Here is an 18,513-nt window from a genome sequence, read left to right on the forward strand (position 1 = left end):
TGTAATGTCTAACTATTAAAGTTTCTAACACAGAGATGAGGGGAATTACTTTCTTGTTTTAACTCTGTGTGTTTAATTTGTATTTTTGAAAATAGTCGGTGGACAATCAGTTTCTTTCCTTGGTGAGCTGCTGTGTGACTTACGTGTCATGTTGCGAGGAGCAAATGTGCATGGCTGTCTTGGGCTGGGCATGGGGCTGCTTATCAGTAAAATGCAGCAGATCAGTGTGTATGTTGATAAAAGGCCAAGAGTGGAAAATGGATTGGCCTAAGTATGTTGGTATTGCATAATAAGGTCCTTCAAATATTAATAGGGTAAACAAAGTTCAGACTTCTTTGGTTTTGTTTCTTCCCTGTGTAGGTGTTAGTAATTAGAATATGTATTAATATTATAAATTATTGAAATTAATCATAGGAATACTGTGTTTCTGTGCAGAAATATATGCTAGTCCTCACTTAAATATGCATTACCTCCTCTCTCCTTTTCTTTTTAAGAGAAATACCAGTCGTCAGACAAAGCCATTGAAAGTACAAGTTATGCATTCATCTATTGTTGCCCATCAGAGCTTTGGTCTGAAGCTCCTAACTTGGCTTGGCAGTGTTATTGGATATTCAGGTGGGCAAACTTGAACTTTTTTGAGACATGTTAGAGAATATTTGTGAGGCAAGCTGAATTCCTGAAGCAGTTTTGTCTGTTTGTTTCAGATATGTAATATATAAGGCAAAGCTATTAATAACTTGTTGGACTAGATTCTGTTTTCTCTTATTGGAGTACTGTTCAGAGTTCCAACTTCTGTATGAAAGTGCTACCGGTCTTAGTCTTCTCGGATGCCATTTTCTGTTTAGCTGCTGTTGAACAGAAGCTGAGAATAGCTGTCAAATGCTGTATGCCAACAAGCTATTTTTCAGTCCCTAGTTCTTTTTAAATGAATGCAGTAAGCTGAAAATAACCTGTCTGATTAGATAAAACAAAATTATTCAGAAGTAATTTGATAAATGGTGATGAAAGTGATTGCTTAAGATTTTTTGCTAAGTAGAACAACAGAGAAAATGCAAGGATGTGTGGAGGTTTTTGGGTAAGTATAGAAGCCAGTGAAGTATTAATCAGATACTTAGAAAGAGCTTTCTTCAAAGGCATCCAGATGCACAGTATAATTTTTATGGGAAGGATCTATGTTTGTTTTGACTTGGTTCCTCCTTTGTCCTGATGAATCATAAAGTTGTGAAGATGTGGAGCATGAGGGAAAATAAAAGGAAAATGTGTCAAACCGCTGATAATATAGAAATGTAGATACAGTCCCCAATGCACTTTGTGTTCTATGCATCTGTAAATGTTAACAAGACTTACTAGCAAAGCACACTCAGCTGTACTATTGCATATGTGTTCTGCTTAGGTGCAAGATTTCATCAGAGATTGTTTTATTAGACTGATAGTTAAAAATATAGCCAAGATTTCAGGCACAGGATCTCTATATCATATTATCTTTTTTGAAACATAAGTAGTTTATGTTTGTATAAGTTAATTTTTAAAGATCGATACATAAATCAAACTTCTGAAAAGTTATGGTAGCAGTTTGTTCAACTATTTGCCAGTGTTGCTGGCAAATAATAGGTATTAATAGCAAGGAGAGACATGAAGATACTTAATTTCTGAGATAAATTTTCCTTTCAGTGTAATGTGTAGGTAGGCACTGTCTTTCTCATTTTCTTTTAGCCGAATTTTGTGCCATGTCATTTGTGCCAGGTGCCAGAGTCACTAATTTTCAGCACTAAATTACAGTTGCAAAAAAGTAACTTGAATATGTTAATGGAGTATTAAATTACAGATGAAATAATTGAATTTATAGATTGATTTGTGTGTGTGTGGTGTTTCTGAAATTCTGCAGAGTTTACTTCATTAAATGCAGTGTCCTTTATGATTCAGAAGGGCAAAAATAATGTTTGATGGTAAGCACTATGCATATGTTTTGTCCCGTGTGCTCAACTGCTTGAAATGCCTTACACACCTTGGGATGCAGTCTTGCAATGTACTCTGGAGTCTGGTTTTGTGAAATGCACTTTTGAAAAAATTGGTTTCCCTTAGCTTTTTAACAAACACATTCAAACTTCTAGATTCTGCTCAGTCTTTTAAACAGCCTGTTACTGTTAATCTGTAACATGGGGTGATAGAATTGCACTGCTTAGGTGGTTACACTCAAATGTCCCTGACCAAAGGGCACTTGGCAGGTGGAGGGGACTTCTGCTGTGCCACAAAGTTAGGTTGGATGATTGCTGGGAAATGCGTGTCAAACTCTTGTCAGTGAATAAAGGGGAAAACCTTGCTATGGAACTTTGTCACAAGCTTGACTACTGCATCCTTTCTAGCGGATGTCAGTTCTTCAGGTATAACTGTCTGTTTGCTATTTGTTGACTAATGCGTTAGTTTCCATTAATTTGTTACTGTTCCTAACAGTAGTTGGAATCGAACTCTGTGTCGTGGTTTAACCGCAGCCACCAATTAAGCATCATGCAGCCGCTCACTCACTGCCCCCCACCCAGTGGGATGGGGGAGAAAATCGGGAAAAGAAGTAAAACTCGTGGGTTGAGATAAGAACGGTTTAATAGAACAGAAAAGAAGAAACTAATAATGATAACACTAATAAAATGACAACAGCAATAATAAAAGGATTGGAATGTACAAATGATGCGCAGTGCAATTGCTCACCACCCGCCGATCGACACCCAGTTAGTCCCCGAGCTGAGATCCCCCGCCCCTACTCCGCCCAGTTTCTATACTAGATGTGACGTCACACGGTATGGAATACCCTCTTGGCCACTTTGGGTCAGCTGCCCTGGCTGTGTCCTGTGCCAACTTCTTGTGCCCCTCCAGCTTTCTCACTGGCTGAGCATGAGAAGCTGAAAAATCCTTGACTTTAGACTAAACACTACTGAGCAACAACTGAAAACATCAGTGTTATCAACATTCTTCTCATACTGAACTCAAAACATAGCACCGTACCAGGTACTAGGAAGACAGTTAACTCTATCCCAGCTGAAACCAGGACACTCTGCAAGGCAAAAAAATACCCCAAACTGCTGTAGGGGTTCACAGACTGTGTAGAATTGCACCATGTAGCGCACGGTATGGTATACATGGCACTAAGCCACTGCCAACTCTTATCTAAGAAGCTGAGATGGCTAAGCGGCATGCAGAAATAAGGGCTAATGTGTATGTCATATAGTTGTGTTAGTGAATATGCATTACCTGCAGTGCTAAGCTAGATTCAACATTGTTAATATAAGCACGTCTGTGTTGTGTTCTGTTGCAGATGCAGGCTTGTCTGCAAGCATATAATAACTTATATGTTCACATAATAACAATTCTTCCTGCTTTCCATTAGAAAAAAATATGTAGAGAAGCTTTAAAATAATAGCAGCTAGTAACTGTAAACAAAAAACTCATACATGAGTATATGAGTAATTTCATACATGAATTATATTTTCCTTTTGGTAGGACTTTAAACAGGAAAAATATAACCTAGAGAATTAGCCTGCTGCATATTTATTTCTTATATTAGTAAGCCAGCAGCACTTTTAAGAAAGCACATTTTTATTTGGTAACTTTGAAACAAATTGCTGTGTTTGGCAATTTTCACAAGGTTCCTAATGTTCCGTAAGGTTAGTGTGAAACTTGCAAGGTATAAAATATTTGTGTTTCTTTCAGCAAAATATGAGCAGTGTTATTCAGTTGTCAAGGAAAACAGGGTCCTATGGTTTCTACTGTGTCTTACAAAAATTCCAGTATGTCAAAATAATGTGCAAGTTTGTATTTAAGCTATAATTAACTTATACCATTTCTCTTCATTAAGATGGCCTTCGTCGAATATTGTGTCAGGTTGGTTTACAGGAGGGGCCAGATGGTGAAAATTCTTCTCTTGTGGATAAGCTGATGCTGTATGATTCTAAACTGTGGAAAGGTGAGTTTTTTCCAACTTCTGGAAAATACTAAAGAATGCTATGCATAAAAATTTTCCCTTTACTGTATCTGCTAATGTTTGATCATTTTTATTGTGGTGTATTATAGATAGAATTGCTTGATCTGTTATAATCTGTCCCTTCATGATGCACTCCAAATATATTGCAGACAAGAACATAAGAAGACTATTTGGAGATAGGGTTGGATTTAGATCTAATTTTTCCAATTAGTCTGAAATTAAGGCTGACTTGAATATGCAGATAACTGTGGTAGTTAAGGGAAATTGAGTAAACAATACAGAGATTTGGAGTTTGTCTGCTTTATAGGATCTCAGCATCTATATTGTATCTACCAAAATGCTACTTATTAAGGGATGGGGCAGAGGTTTTCTGCTTTGACTTATGTTTGTGTTCATGAGGTATTCTTAAGTGTTCTGAGAACATTCAGTGAAAACTACCATCCTGTTATTTTAGAGCCCTTAAAATGTTAAAAGCCTGATTGGTATAATGGGATTGACTAGACAGTTGTAATTTTGAGGAAGTGGGAGGTAGTTAATTTCTTTGGATCTCATGGATTCTGTGTCTGATTTGATATCCTGAAAAGGCATGTAAGGCCAGGTGTAAGAAAGAGAAGCACAAAGAGAAGGCCGAGAATGATGCAATATATATGTCCTTTCTGTATTTAAACATGAATATAGTATTTTTAAGACTGCTACCCTCCCCCAAGTATCTTTTGTTGTTCTTCAGTTCTGAGGTACAGATATCCTAGACAGCAGTAACATCTCTTTGTATTCTGTCTTGGAAATTTCTTGGTGCAGCAATAAAAGAAGAAAGGTCGAAAGTGGATGTAGTATGGAGAAAATGATTCCTTTAGGTTTTGTTATTTAATACCTTTATCTTGTGTGAATGAATTCCTGGCGCTCAAGATTCCCCCCACCCCCACCCCCCCCCGCAAATTTCATGATCTGAAAGGTACTGCTTTTGTGGACCATTACAGCATTTTTAATACAGGTTTTGTTAGGATAATGTCTTCAATGTAAGCAAGGAGTAACTTCTGGATTTCTACTTCAATATCAATATTTCTCTACTTTTTCATGTGTTCCATAGTTACTTTGCATTAAGGAAATGGTGTAATGGCTTTTGACTTAAGTGACCTACAGAAAGAAATGGTACATATGTGCGTGTATTTCCAAGCTACATACAGTCAATTCTCATTTGTATTGATAATATTTTCTGGGACGCTGCTCAGACAGACTAGAAATTCAGATATAGCTAAGCTGATTATTTTGCAGAGTTGTTCGCAACTAGCAAAATTTATTGCAGTTCCCAGGATTTCTCATAATAATGTGTTATTTTTTCCCTGGGCCATCCAAATCCTCTATTTATCCTAAGGAGGAATAGAGTTCCATTCTTATTTGCCTGACATGCCTTATATTTGAAGGTTTATGTTCCCATTCAACAGCTCAGTGTTATCTTATACAGGAATAATAAATAATGCTGCTTGAAGAATTTTGTTTTATGTATTCTTCATCCTTTGCTACCACTTGACAGACTTAATCAAAGCAACTTCTGCTCTGAAATGCACACTTACCTCATTCTGTAGAAGTTTACTTTTCTAAATGTTTCCATAATATGTTGATAGAAAATAGTGACATGCAATATTTCATTCATTTTTCTTGACAGGAGCTAGAAATGTGTATCACCAGTTATTCATGAGCAGTCTACTTATGGATTTGAAATACAAGAAACTTTTTGCTATCCGCTTTGCAAGAGTAAGTATCTTTCTTACAAAGAGCCATTAAATGCTTAAATTGTCTAGCAAAGAGAGTTTAGTTAGCATACAGTGCTTCAAATGAACTGTTATCCAGATTTTTTTTTTTCTTTTTTTTGGAAAAGAAAAGTTGAAATGAAATGCTGACTACCTTATTTCTGTCTTCAAAATATTAGTTATAATGGCATCTCATCTCCTGGGAAGAAAATGGGCTTTCCAGGCTCCCCAGAACTAAAGCAGTTCAGATGTTTTTGTCTTCACCGTCAACTATGCAGGCTATCACTTCTTAAGAGCTAATCGCTTCTCATTGTTGAGGTGTAAGCTATTACAGCACTACTCAGAAATAGCGCTGAAATTCAGTTATGCTGATTAGGATTTCTGCAATAACTAGTATTTGAAGTGCTTTAAATCAGCACTGCAAAATTCTGCTCACTCTGCTGAAGACAAATAACTTTTCTGAGTAGAAAATAACATACTAGCCTTTATTGTGAAAATGAGAGTGAGTAGATCTCACATGTGAGCAGATTAAGTTGTCATGTTTTTTGTACAAAATACCTATATAATAATCCGTAAGAGCTACTCTTCCCTTTTTCATGGCATTAAAGTCTCCCAGAGCAGACATTTAAATTAAAAAATCAGGTCAGTATGGATTAGAGGTGAATTTCCCCTTGTTGTTTAGAATTACCGGCAGTTGCAGAGAGATTATATGGAGGATGATCACGAACGGGCAGTATCGGTGGCTGCTCTGTCTGTCCAACTCTTCACTGTACCTACTCTGGTGAGTAGTGCCTGTCTTTCTTTTAAAAACTGATAGTTGGCACTCCTTGCCTTTTTTTGCCTCCTTCTTAATAGAACTATGAGCGATTGCAGAGTGATTTTATGAAAGATGACCACGACAGAGAGTTCTCAATTGCTGACCTCTCGATACAGATATTCACAGTGCCTTCTCTTGTAAGTACTAAAAGACCAAAAAAGGAAATCTTTATCTGTTAAAAGCCACTCAAGGTTCTTGAATCAAGACTGCGGATTTCTTTAATATTACTGTGGAAATGCAGGGCACTGCTGCTGCACAGCAGTCAGACTGTTTACATACATTGCTGTGGGTTTAGGAGTTAAAGCGTTCAGCATTGCAAAGTTTGAGTCTGACTTCCCAGAGTGGGCTGGGTGTTTTTGGTTTTTCTTTTTACATTTTTCTTTTACTTTTTTTAGAAATGTACTTAAATGTTGATTTAGACACACACATAACATTTAAATTCCTCATCATACTGAGCCACAGTTACTGTTTGTAGAAATCTGCATGACGGTTTGCATATCACAGTTTCAGAGCATACCGTTCTGGTGCAGTTTTATAAATGATCCACTTTATGTTAATTTTCCAATCAACACAAGTGCAAGCAAGAATTGTCTCATGATATTCCCTACTTCCTTGGTACTTCTAGACTCAGACGATGCCCACTTTCAGGTTTCCAGTTAATTTTTGTTACAGTGCTTCAGGCACTGTTACTTCTTCCAGCTCACTAACTCTGCTGGTCTTTCACAAGCTTATGCTTGTTTGGGAAACGTCTTTTTTTGGTCCAGTCTCAAAATAAGTCTGCCTTTGCTTATATTATGAACTAGACAAATTAAACTTTGGAGCTGTACTGGAAATAATAGTCTGAATTTCATAGTCAGAATTGTTTGAAAAATGAATGCTTCTGAATCCTTCCAGATTGAATCAGCTTAATTGAGCTCTAAAATTCAATAGTAGCATGGCAGTTATGATACTGAGCAAAGTTGTTTTTCAGTTTCCTAGGGGTGGATGTTATTCATGGGAGTTCAACAAGACTTCAGGATTTTGTTTCCATGGTTCAGGGCAATATTGTGTTACTACTTTTAATTTTCATGCTGTCAATAAGAGTGTTGCCAATATTCAGACTTACAGTTAAACTTAACCAACTAGTATTATTCAAATAGTTATGGTATTATTTTTCCTTTGGCAGATAGGCTGATGGAATATGTGTATTAATACTTTTTTTTTTTAAAGGAATTTCAAACATTTCCTTAGAGGAGAGTAATTGCAGTGTCCCTTTTATATGTTTTCTGTTTCAGAAGCATGCAGAAAAAGTAAAGCAAATTGGTTTTGACTGTTTTATAGAAGGATAGAATAGACTGATGACATGAAAGTAATTATGATAAGCTCCTACCATATGAATTAAGGATTATTTTTTATATATTTAGAGCCATTCATTCTTAACTGAATTAATAATTTGAAGAATGTAAACCCACCCCACTGCCCACCAGTAACATTTTCAAACTGATCTTAGTAATTTCAGAGTTTGGGCTCTCAAGTAACTGAGACTTTTTGGTTTGAGGGAAGATGGGTGGTTGGTTATTTTTGGGGGGAGAATGTTAACCACTAGATTCCCTCCCCCCTGCAGTAGCATTTTAGAAACTGTATTTTGGAGTATCATTAGCAACTGTAGAACCCAGAAGATCTAGTCAACAACCACAGTGTCGTTGAGGTAGATCAGAGCGGCCAATCTTCTTAAATCTACCAGCCACATCATAAAATCCTCATGAAATCTGAGAACTGCAAGACTCATCTCATTTATCTTGGAGAACTAACAGAATGGGGGAGTTCTGGAAGAGCTCACAAGTACAAGATGGCAGTAACTTCTTAGCGCCCCTTACTCCATTGTGGGGTTGGGTTAGGTTGGGTGTGGAAGATGATCTTTGTCAGACTTTGTGATGCCTGTTGATTTGTTTCCTACAACACATGGATATACGCAGTAGCCCTTGAGGGGAATCGTAAGTCATTTCACATAATTTCCATGTGGAAATTGCACTATACAGTTCCTTAGCAGTTCAGAAGACACTCTGTTCACCAGAGCGCTTGACAGTTTGTGAACAGAAAACAGAAGAGCTGTCACTCCCCTAAAGGGCTCATACTTTAATTATATGAGAGGAGACAACATATACTTAAAGGGAGGTACAAGTTAATTATAAGACACATAATAATATATGTCTTGTGCCATAATTATATAGGTCAGTAGGAGCCTAACTGTAGTCAAACTTCTGTACAGAAAGGATCTGAAGAAAGAGATCTGGATTATGATAATTTCTGGCTAGATGACTTTTTTTCTTCTGTGACTGTTTGGAAGATTGGCTTTCAGTATGTTCTTCCATTTTAATTATTGATGTCACTACTTTAGATAAAAAAATAATGTTTTTTATAAACTTCATGGTGCAGTGTGAAACTCTTGTTAGCTGTGTCTGTTAATTACAGCAAATTTCAATGTACTTTGGCATAGGCTCGAATGCTAATAACAGAAGAAAATCTCATGACCACTATCATCAAAACTTTTATGGACCACTTAAGGCACCGTGACATCCAAGGCAGGTTTCAGTTTGAACGTTACACTGCTCTGCAGGCTTTCAAATTCAGGCGTGTTCAGAGCCTTATTTTGGATCTCAAGTAAGTATATTAACTATGTGCTGATTTGATCAATTGAGGAGGGAGAAAAAAAAAATTAACACTTGCATCTTTTTCCAATGTACCCAGGTATGTGTTGATAAGTAAGCCAACTGAGTGGTCAGATGAATTGAGGCACAAGTTCCTAGAGGGTTTTGATGCCTTCTTAGAATTACTCAAATGTATGCAGGTATGTAAGTCTGTGAATTATAAAATTCTGCAAAATTAAAGCAGGAAGTTAGCTATCATGATATAAAAATGGAGGAAATTTAATGTACTCTCCATTTTATACCTTCAGTACAGTATAACTTTTGGAGTTGTCATGTTTTCCTGAAATAGCAGCTCACCTAAGTTTTTTTAAATCTGGTTTGTTGTAGAGGGCAGTAAAAAGGAAGAGTGGTTCAAAAAGAAAAATGTCATTTGGGGCATATTTTGCAGTTGTAGAGGCAGACAAGACACCATTAATTGTGTGAGTGAAATCTGGTCCATCTTAAGCAACTTTCCCTCTTAGTGAGAGCTCCAGTTACTGCTTGTGTCAGCAGTTGCTCCTTGTATTGAGGAATAAATAGTTCCTGACATACAAATAGACCTCTTCGCTGTAGTTTTTTTCCCCAGCACCTTTTTAAGGTGCTGTGTTACCTTAAGAGGAGTATTTTAAAAGCAATGCAGCTTTTACAAGGACAAATCAGAATCACTTCCATTTTTCAGTACTTCAGTAGCATACCTTTCTCATCTGTTTATGATAGTCTCTTGAATATATTGTAATCCTCAGATCATGCTGGGTTTTTTTTCTTCTTATGCCAAGAGCTGATTATGTACTGTAGTACCCAGTCTTTAGTTGGTACTTAACTGCGTTTAATAGCACAACCTTAGAAAATACATTCAAAACCAAAATGGGTATGTAAGATAATGTATGTATGCAAACGTTGTTGTACTGCTCGGAATACTGAAATCTCTACAGGTGTTAATAATAGAGCTCATCCAAAACTTTTCTTGTCCCAGTATTCTTCTCTTCTAATTCCTGTTTCATTTTCTTGTTCTTATTTCGATGCGTGTAATTCCTTTTCAGATGGTCCCAAGCTACTTTTTTCCTGTTGTAGCAACAATATATTTATTATAAGGACAGGTAACCACTGTCTCACACTTATGCTAATGTTGTCAATGTATTTCAGTGATATATTGTTGAAATGCATAATTTTTTTGTTACAGGGTATGGATCCAATAACTCGTCAAGTAGGACAACACATAGAAATGGAACCAGAATGGGAAGCAGCATTTACATTGCAGATGAAATTAACACTTGTTATTTCAATGATTCAGGACTGGTGTGCATTAGATGTAAGTTCCTTCTGAATTGTTTTTCCATGTGAATATGTGAAGGGGGAAGAAACCCAAACTTTAATATGTGTAACAGTTGACCTAAACACATAACTGCACCATAAGCCAAGATCGTCTTCTCTGAGCAAGTGCAAGTCTTTCCTGTATTTAAACACATCTTTTATGGCTTGAACTGACCAATTCATAAGAATGTGGTTAAGCCTTTTAAAAAATCATGCAGGGAGTTCTATCACACATCTGAAAGTTGTGATCTTCACAACACGCTCAGGTTATAATTTTCAGAGAAGAGGGAATAGAGGAGAAGGCCCTGGACCTACCAAATGCTGCCTGGTTATAAATTGGGTTTCTACTCCATAAGTGTTTCAAGTTTAGGAGTACAGAACTTAAGCATGGTAAAATATGGCTGTGGAACAAGTGATCCTAGAATATTTGAACATTCATGCTGGCTTTAATCTGTCACTGTTAGTTAATGTGCAGGTTTTACCAGCCTAGCATGATCATTGCTCAGAAAGTTCCCATAATATTAGTTACAGAAAAAAAATTAAAAAAATACTAGTGGGTGTTTTTCTAATCAGACATACTGGCATAAGTTTCACAGTCTGTGTCCCCCTTAATTCAGCTCCTTTTGTTGGATTCCTTATCTTAATTTTGCAGGACTGTTAATAAAGGTAAAACCCCCAGACCCGTTAGACTTTTTTACATTGGCTGTATTAGTTTGCAGAGCTCTGGGTTTTTTTCATAACCTTTGTAAACTGTGATCTCTCTTTTAGGAAAAAGTGTTAATTGAAGCTTATAAGAAATGCCTGACAGTGTTGATGCAGTGTCATAGTGGTTTTACTGATGGAGAACAGCCTATTGTTCTCAGTATGTGTGGACATTCAGTTGAGACCATCAGATACTGTGTTTCTCAGGAAAAAGTTAGCATTCATCTCCCAGTTTCTCGTTTACTTGCAGGTATGAACCAGTTAAAAAATATTTCAGGAAATGAAAAATATTGTATAAATGCGATTTGTGTATGTGTGTACATAATGAACCACACAACAGTTGTTTAAAGCCTGAATAGGATGCATTTGGGCCATTTTCTAGCTTGTTTGATAGCCTCTAGGCAAAATGTTCCCAAGCATTGGAGAAGTTGTTATTGTTTCAGGCTTGGGGGAAGATTGTCTTATGCCTCTGCATTTGTCCGTGAGGTGTGTTGTAGGCAGTTACTGCTGCTTTTGCCACTTGAGTGATGCAAAAGAAATGCAACAAAGTGTGGAGTGTACTTACCTGTTTTGAAATATGTTTAGCTGTCAGATTGAATAGACTAATCAACATTCTGTTAGAGAACAGATTTATCAAACAGATGTGTCACCAGAAAATTAAGCTATGTCTTTCTCTTTATATTGTGCCTATCTTATTCAGAAGCTGTGTTGAAAAAAGGTTGATGACTTTTAGTTTACAGAATCAGAAAGTCATATGGTGAAAAACAAATTCACAGGTAATGAAGTGAAAAAGGTAATTCAAAACTCTTGTAGCTTTAAAACAAAGCAAACCAGAAAACCCTTATGTATTTCGTAGGGGTCTCATTATAGTTCCTGAGGTATTTTATAAACCTCTAAGGACTGATAGGAAGGATGAGGTATCTGTTGTTGATAATTTGTCCTGATAGACCAAGGACTCTTGGCTGTTGCTGAGGGGACATGACAGAGTGAAAAAAAAAGGCAGAAATCTCACTTGTACTGCAAGTTTTATACAGATACAATGGGAAAACTTTAATTCTCCTAAAATGTATGCTTTGTAACATGTCTCTTCAGGAGATAGCTGTGTAGCTCCAGGGTGATAAATCTGCAGACTTACTTGTAGCTGTGTCCAGAAAATGGTCCAATAGTAAATTTGATGACCTTTTTTTCCTATTTGAATTGTATAAAATATTGTGTGTAATATTATGTATGTATTTGTTTCATGTATTTATGTAGGCTTGCATGTTTTGCTGAGTAAAACTGAAGTGGCATATAAGTTTCCAGAGCTGCTACCCCTGGTATGTAATTAAATATAGCATATTAATTAAATATAATTAATGCACAATGTGAAATTGGTCAAGTAAGTGTAGGATATTATTAAATAAAACAAAGTATGTTTTTGCTATGAATTCTGTTCAGAGAGACTGTCTTCAGTAGATAAAATTACCTCTTAAAAGATTAATATCTAGATATTCATGACTGGAGCATAAGCAATCAGTATTGCTCTCTTAAATACCTTAAGACTCAGGCTTAAGTTTTGTATTTTGTTCTTCATGCATTACCTTCTTTTTGTAGAGGAAACTGTTTCTAGGAACTCCTGACAGGATCTGATACCTTCTCCTTAGCCTAGGTTCTAATTTTCTTCCCCAACTGTTTCTTGCTTCCTGCATGTTCTTATTGATATACTATTTCTTTAAGAAGAAGTTAAAAAGAGTAAGATAAATTAAAAGAGGAGAAAACATAACTGGGAGAAGAAATCTCAGTGTCTTTTGAAAGTAGTAGTACTTAACCTTTGAGTGAAAGAAAACAAATGATGATGTTATTAAATTGATGGTGTTGATGTTTTAAAATACGAAACCTACTGTCTTTAAGAATAAACTAAAGCCCTTGTGGAGTATTTCTGTGGAGCAAAGACAGAATGTAAGGTTGGTTAACAACGATTGGATAGATTGTGAATAGGCTTATCGAACTTTTGTAATACGTGTGTTGGATTTGCTTCTCTTTTGTATTGCCCAAATATTTTCATGATCACAGATACCATCCTCCTTCATCTCAGTCCCATTTTCTTTTATTTTCTCTGTATATATCAAAATATTGCCTTTTCTTAATGCAGAGTGAACTTAGCCCACCTATGTTAATAGAACATCCTCTACGATGCCTAGTCCTATGTGCCCAAGTGCATGCAGGGATGTGGAGAAGAAATGGGTTCTCTCTTGTTAATCAGGTAAGTAGATAGTAGCTGTAGAATCACTGTTTTCTGCTAACTCCTCCAAGATAATTTTGGACCTCGAACCCTCTCCTTTCTGTATTGATTTCAAATTTCACTTCTGTAAATCTTACAGAAGGCAATGCAAGGTAGGCATTTTTATCAGTACTCACATCATTTGAGTATGTTTGCTTTTAAACTGGTCTTTGATTTCTTAGTCAGAAGTTGCTTTTTTGTTTCAGGACTGCTACAGTGCTCAGTGAACTTAATGCTCTATGCATAAAGAAGTTTTAGTATAATGCAGTTAATGACTGCTATCCTTTTTACTGTATACTGTCCAACAGTAGCATGAAGTGGAGAATTAGATCTGTGCATATTCGGTAATGCATTCATCACCTTCACATAAAAGCGTCTCAAATATAAAAATACACGCTGTTAAGATATTATTACTATTTATGTTTATAAAGTAATTGAAATCCTAAGACCACACAAAAGCATTAGAACCAGTGTAGAACTGAGTGTTTCTTGGCTTTTATCTTTCATACTTCTGGAGACTAGCTCCATCCATCTCTAAACTTATGTTCTCTGTGTTTGTACAAATTAGGTCTTAGGTGTTTCAAGCTTAACAGCTATAAAACAGGTGCTGTGGTGTCAGTGCCACCCACCAGGGTGATCATATGAAGTGATTTTTTCAGCAAGACATAGGTTACAACAGAATTAGGATTTAGTTCTGTGATGTGTTAACTTGATTTATTTGCAAGAAACTTCTTTCCTTCCCACAAGCCCCCACCTTCACTAGATATTTGCAATGCATGTGTACCAGGAGGTTGAATTAAGCTGCTCAAACATACTGTATTCTGACACTTCTTACCTCTTGAAGGATTTTTATAAGGTGATGTCCTTTATTGTCATTATTAAAGCAAAAGGAGGTCTAGTTATGTACAATTATAGCAGCACCCATATTGCTGTAGACACACATCAAATCTGAAATTTCAGCATAGCTTTTGATGGAGAAATAAGTCTCTCTGTTAATTTCCCCTGGCTGTCAGCATCTTGAAGTTAAGAGCCTGCTTTAGTTTAGGTAATAAGGCTCCCACAGTCTGGAAGTTCTTACTCTTTCCTTTGGCTATGGAGAGCTTATGTTCAGCCAGCTCCTTTTGGGTGTTTTCCCAGAAGATTGGAATGGGCATGTATATGTGTGGATTATTAGTGTGGGGAAGAGAGGGAAGGCACGCCTAGCTAGCTGTCTTCATGTAATTCTGGTGAGAAACGGTGTCTCTCTAGAGGAGAGTTTAGCACACTGAAGATTGTTCCTAGTCCCAGGGAGGAACTTGACAGCCCTCTTTGTTTTTCCTTAATTGTGGTAGAATCAACCTTTCCCACATTTCAGTGCCAGGCAGTCACTGCAGTGTTGCTACTGCTTGCTGCAGTGCTGTTGAGTTCACTCCCAGGATGGTTTGGGTTAACTATGATGCTATCACAGTATTAACATTTTGCTGAAACTGGCAATTCCTGAAAGATTATGTCTCAAATAATTAAAGAGCAATTCATGGAGCAAAGAAAGAACATTTCTGCAAATGCAAAGGCTTTCTCTCCTGTGAATTTCGAACAGTTAATTGCGAAACAAGTAGATGCATTAAAACGCCTAAAGAGGTCCACAAGATTTATCCTTCTAAGTGTATGCAATCTAGACATTAGATCAATACAACCCAGCCAGCAACTATGCTTGTTTTGTGCTATATAGAAATGCTTTTTGCATACAAATACATTTTTATAATTTTTTCAAATCACAGATGCATTTTTGTTACTAATACTGTGTAACAAAGTTTATTTTTCCAGAATGAAAATAAGTTTAGATTAAATATGATGTTTGTTAATTATTGTGGTTTGGGTTTTTTTGTTTCAGATTTATTACTATCATAATGTGAAGTGCAGGAGGGAGATGTTTGACAAGGACATAGTAATGCTTCAGGTAACCACATTGTATAAGTTTGCATTTTTATTAAGCATTTTCAGGATATGTGTACGTTTTTATTTTTTTTAGCTCCATCAGAACCTTTTAATGACAAGGGAAAAAGTCAATTTTTGTGGAAGGACTTTTATTTTTTATTGTATCTCTGTCTTTATAGGATAATTTGTTAAGGAAATACTGTTGTTGTAATCCTTGTTTTTTAAATATACTGTGGAAAGTGCAGAATTTTCTGCGTAACATGTATGTAATGCTACATCTTCAAGAATATAATATTTTAACTAATGGGTTGTGCTGTACTGGCACTTGTGTGAGTGATGGTCTTCAGTAATGTAGTCAGTGTATCTGTTGTTCTCCCTCCCTTCAAAGTTGGCATCTAAAATGCTGGATAGAAAGTGGAACCCCATATAGTAGTTTGTGATTTTTTTAATATTTTTTTTTTCCTTCAGAAGAGATTTTTCAAATCTGGCAGTCTACTTAGCTCTGACACAGAGAGGTCTGATGCATTACTCCTACACGGAGAGTGATGGAAGTTAAAATTTGCAGCTCCGGGTGCGTAGTTCACCTAGACGGCAAAATCGTTTCTCAGGAACTCCCTCAAATCTTACCTAGAGTTAGCAATACCCAACGTGGTGCATATGTCCTGAGTTACTTCTGCTTTCAGACATACTGCCTTGAGGATTGATCTGCCCCTAATTTTTAATGATCATCTGCAGCTACCCATTTGGGTAGATATCCTTCAGTTTTGTTGGAAATTATTCTGTCCTGAAGATGGTCCCATTAGCAATAGTAAATTAACATCAAATATTTATTATTGGCTAACTTAGATACATTGTTTAATAAACAGAAAAAACTTTGGCCAGTAGTTTTCTAAAATGGAAATAAATGTTTGTGGCTACATTGAAACATTAGTATTCTTCTTTCCAGGAGGTTTGGAAAGTCTTGCTAAAGTCTTCAGTCTTTGTTTTGAAGACTAGAATTTGTTTTTAAAATCTTTGTGCTATATACTTAGTGATATTATGCCTTCTAAAAGTTGAGCCAGCAGGAACAGGATTGTAGAGACAAAACCAACCAACCAAAAGTCTTTCACTGAATTTTATTTAGAGTATTTGAGATAGAAGGAATAACCCTGAATATTTTACACTTAAAAGGGCATCAGAAATTATTGATAAAGCATAGGATCCTACTTGTCAAACATGCTGTCAGTTGTGTTATTGGAGTCCTAAGGGAGTAAACTTAAGTAACTAAATCTTCATGCCCAGGATAGAGAGGAATGAATTTCATAAAGAATATACTGTGAACATTGTATATGAATATACAAACATTCTGTAAGAACACCCAATCTATTTTCTGTTTATAATAATTTTTTTCTTTAATAGACAGGTGTGTCTATGATGGATCCAAATCACTTCTTGATGATAATGCTGAGTCGCTTTGAACTTTATCAGATATTTAGTACTCCAGACTATGGCAAAAGATTTAGCACAGAAAATACTAACAAGGTATTTTATGTACTACTGCAATAGAAAATCTGCAATTTTTTTTGGAAGTGTATCAGATGCTGTTGTACTGAGACTGTGCAATTTCTTGATAAAAAAAGCAAAACCTATCCTATTTTAATTTCGTTTGACCAGTTTGAAATATGCATAAATATTTTTACCTGTCAAACTGGTAAATTCAAAAACTGATGCATAATTTTTGCATTGTTTAAGAAGTTTAAGGCAGTTGTGATTGCATTTCAGCATAGCTTAATTTGGGAGTGCTAAGGGTGAAAACAGGCAATGTTTTGAAGCACTGAAAAAATATTTTCAGCATATGGAATGATTCTTTTACCCTTAATTGAAAAACGTAAATTCCTTTTTTTTGTTTGTTTATTTTAATTCAGGATGTTGTTCAACAAAATAACACTCTTATAGAAGAGATGCTATACCTCATTATAATGATTGTTGGTAAGTTTGGAAGACATTTAATTAATTTTTAAAATTTAGTCTCTTTAATGGTCTGGAATGAGCATTCTTCATTGTCATCTCAAGTTCAGTTCTATTTTGAACTTCCTGTAGTTCTGACTTCTCTCCTAGGAGAAAAGTCTTGAAACTAGCTTAGATGAATGTAATGAATTTTCGAACACTGGTCGGTGAACACCAAATTTCACAGAAGAGACTTGTTATCCAGTCTTTTCCTTTAAGTTGCAAAAGAAGAGAAATAAATGCTTAAAATCCTAAGAAAAATGTTGTATTTTCTTTTTACAGGTGAAAGATTCAGTCCTGGAATAGGACAGGTAAATGCAACAGATGAAATCAAACGAGAGATCATCCATCAGCTAAGCATCAGGCCAATGGCTCACAGTGAATTGGTAAAGGCATTACCTGAAGATGTAAGTAACTTGGGTGGGAGTGGGGGGAAGCAACTTCAACTTTATAAGGCTGATTGCTGAAAATTTTTCTATGCAAGTTTATGCCACTTAATGTGGAATGGGAGCAGCATGATTATGCTAAGAGCAAGGTTAGCGTGAGTACAGATTAATAGTTGTCATGGAGAAGGTAGGAAAGAGCTATAGAAAAAGAAACAACATATGAAAGAGGCAGGAGCCTGAGAGCTTCTTCACCTCTTCTCTTTTTAATACCGTTTCTTATCAGGCCATCTGGCTGGCAGTCTCTGCAGTCTGCTTGTAAACCCTGAATAGTGGTATGGAAGTGGGTTGTTGGAGCTATCCAGAAATATAAGCTGTTATATTTTAAAGCCTAACAATAATTGAAAAGACATGGAATCAGACACAGTGTAATGACTTGTGTAACATAAATGCTTCATTTGCATGGACAGAAGCATTTATCTGAATTCTGGTATGAGTGGTTTTGTAGGATAGCAAAGCTTTTTTTTTCTTTAGAATGTTTTTGAAGTAATCTTTTAAACATAATTTCTGAAGGTAGTCAAAATTCAAAAGTTAATCTTTTACTATACTGGTAGTACTTTTAATGATAAATTTTGAAATAGTTGTTCTAAGTATTTTAAACTTAAACAATTTGAAAAGTCAAATTTTAGGGTAGCATTATGATTTTTTAAAAATAATTTAAGGTTGGATGAAAGAGCAAACTAGGATTTAAGC

General features: G+C 36.0%; 1 protein-coding gene across 5 annotated transcripts in view; it reads left to right on the forward strand.

Annotated features, from left to right (window-relative positions):
• UBR2 (ubiquitin protein ligase E3 component n-recognin 2) overlaps window positions 1-18,513 on the forward strand; it is a 60,333-nt gene that overhangs the window by 17,209 nt on the left and 24,611 nt on the right. For 2 of the 5 annotated variants that reach the window (XM_075042767.1, XM_075042770.1), the window contains 14 exons: window positions 495-615; window positions 3,848-3,955; window positions 5,637-5,725; window positions 6,577-6,675; window positions 9,015-9,178; window positions 9,266-9,365; window positions 10,385-10,513; window positions 11,284-11,467; window positions 12,472-12,533; window positions 13,349-13,459; window positions 15,348-15,413; window positions 16,790-16,912; window positions 17,296-17,359; window positions 17,660-17,784. In XM_075042767.1, the coding sequence (XP_074898868.1) occupies window positions 495-615; window positions 3,848-3,955; window positions 5,637-5,725; window positions 6,577-6,675; window positions 9,015-9,178; window positions 9,266-9,365; window positions 10,385-10,513; window positions 11,284-11,467; window positions 12,472-12,533; window positions 13,349-13,459; window positions 15,348-15,413; window positions 16,790-16,912; window positions 17,296-17,359; window positions 17,660-17,784 (1,545 nt within the window). Of the gene's footprint in view, window positions 1-494; window positions 616-3,847; window positions 3,956-5,636; window positions 5,726-6,403; window positions 6,503-6,576; window positions 6,676-9,014; window positions 9,179-9,265; window positions 9,366-10,384; window positions 10,514-11,283; window positions 11,468-12,471; window positions 12,534-13,348; window positions 13,460-15,347; window positions 15,414-15,859; window positions 15,971-16,789; window positions 16,913-17,295; window positions 17,360-17,659; window positions 17,785-18,513 lie in introns of those variants that run through there. The other 3 variants (XM_075042768.1, XM_075042769.1, XM_075042771.1) reach the window with 3 other exon arrangements.

The sequence above is a fragment of the Buteo buteo genome, chromosome 12, assembly GCF_964188355.1.
Source record: "Buteo buteo chromosome 12, bButBut1.hap1.1, whole genome shotgun sequence".
NCBI lineage: Eukaryota > Metazoa > Chordata > Aves > Accipitriformes > Accipitridae > Buteo > Buteo buteo.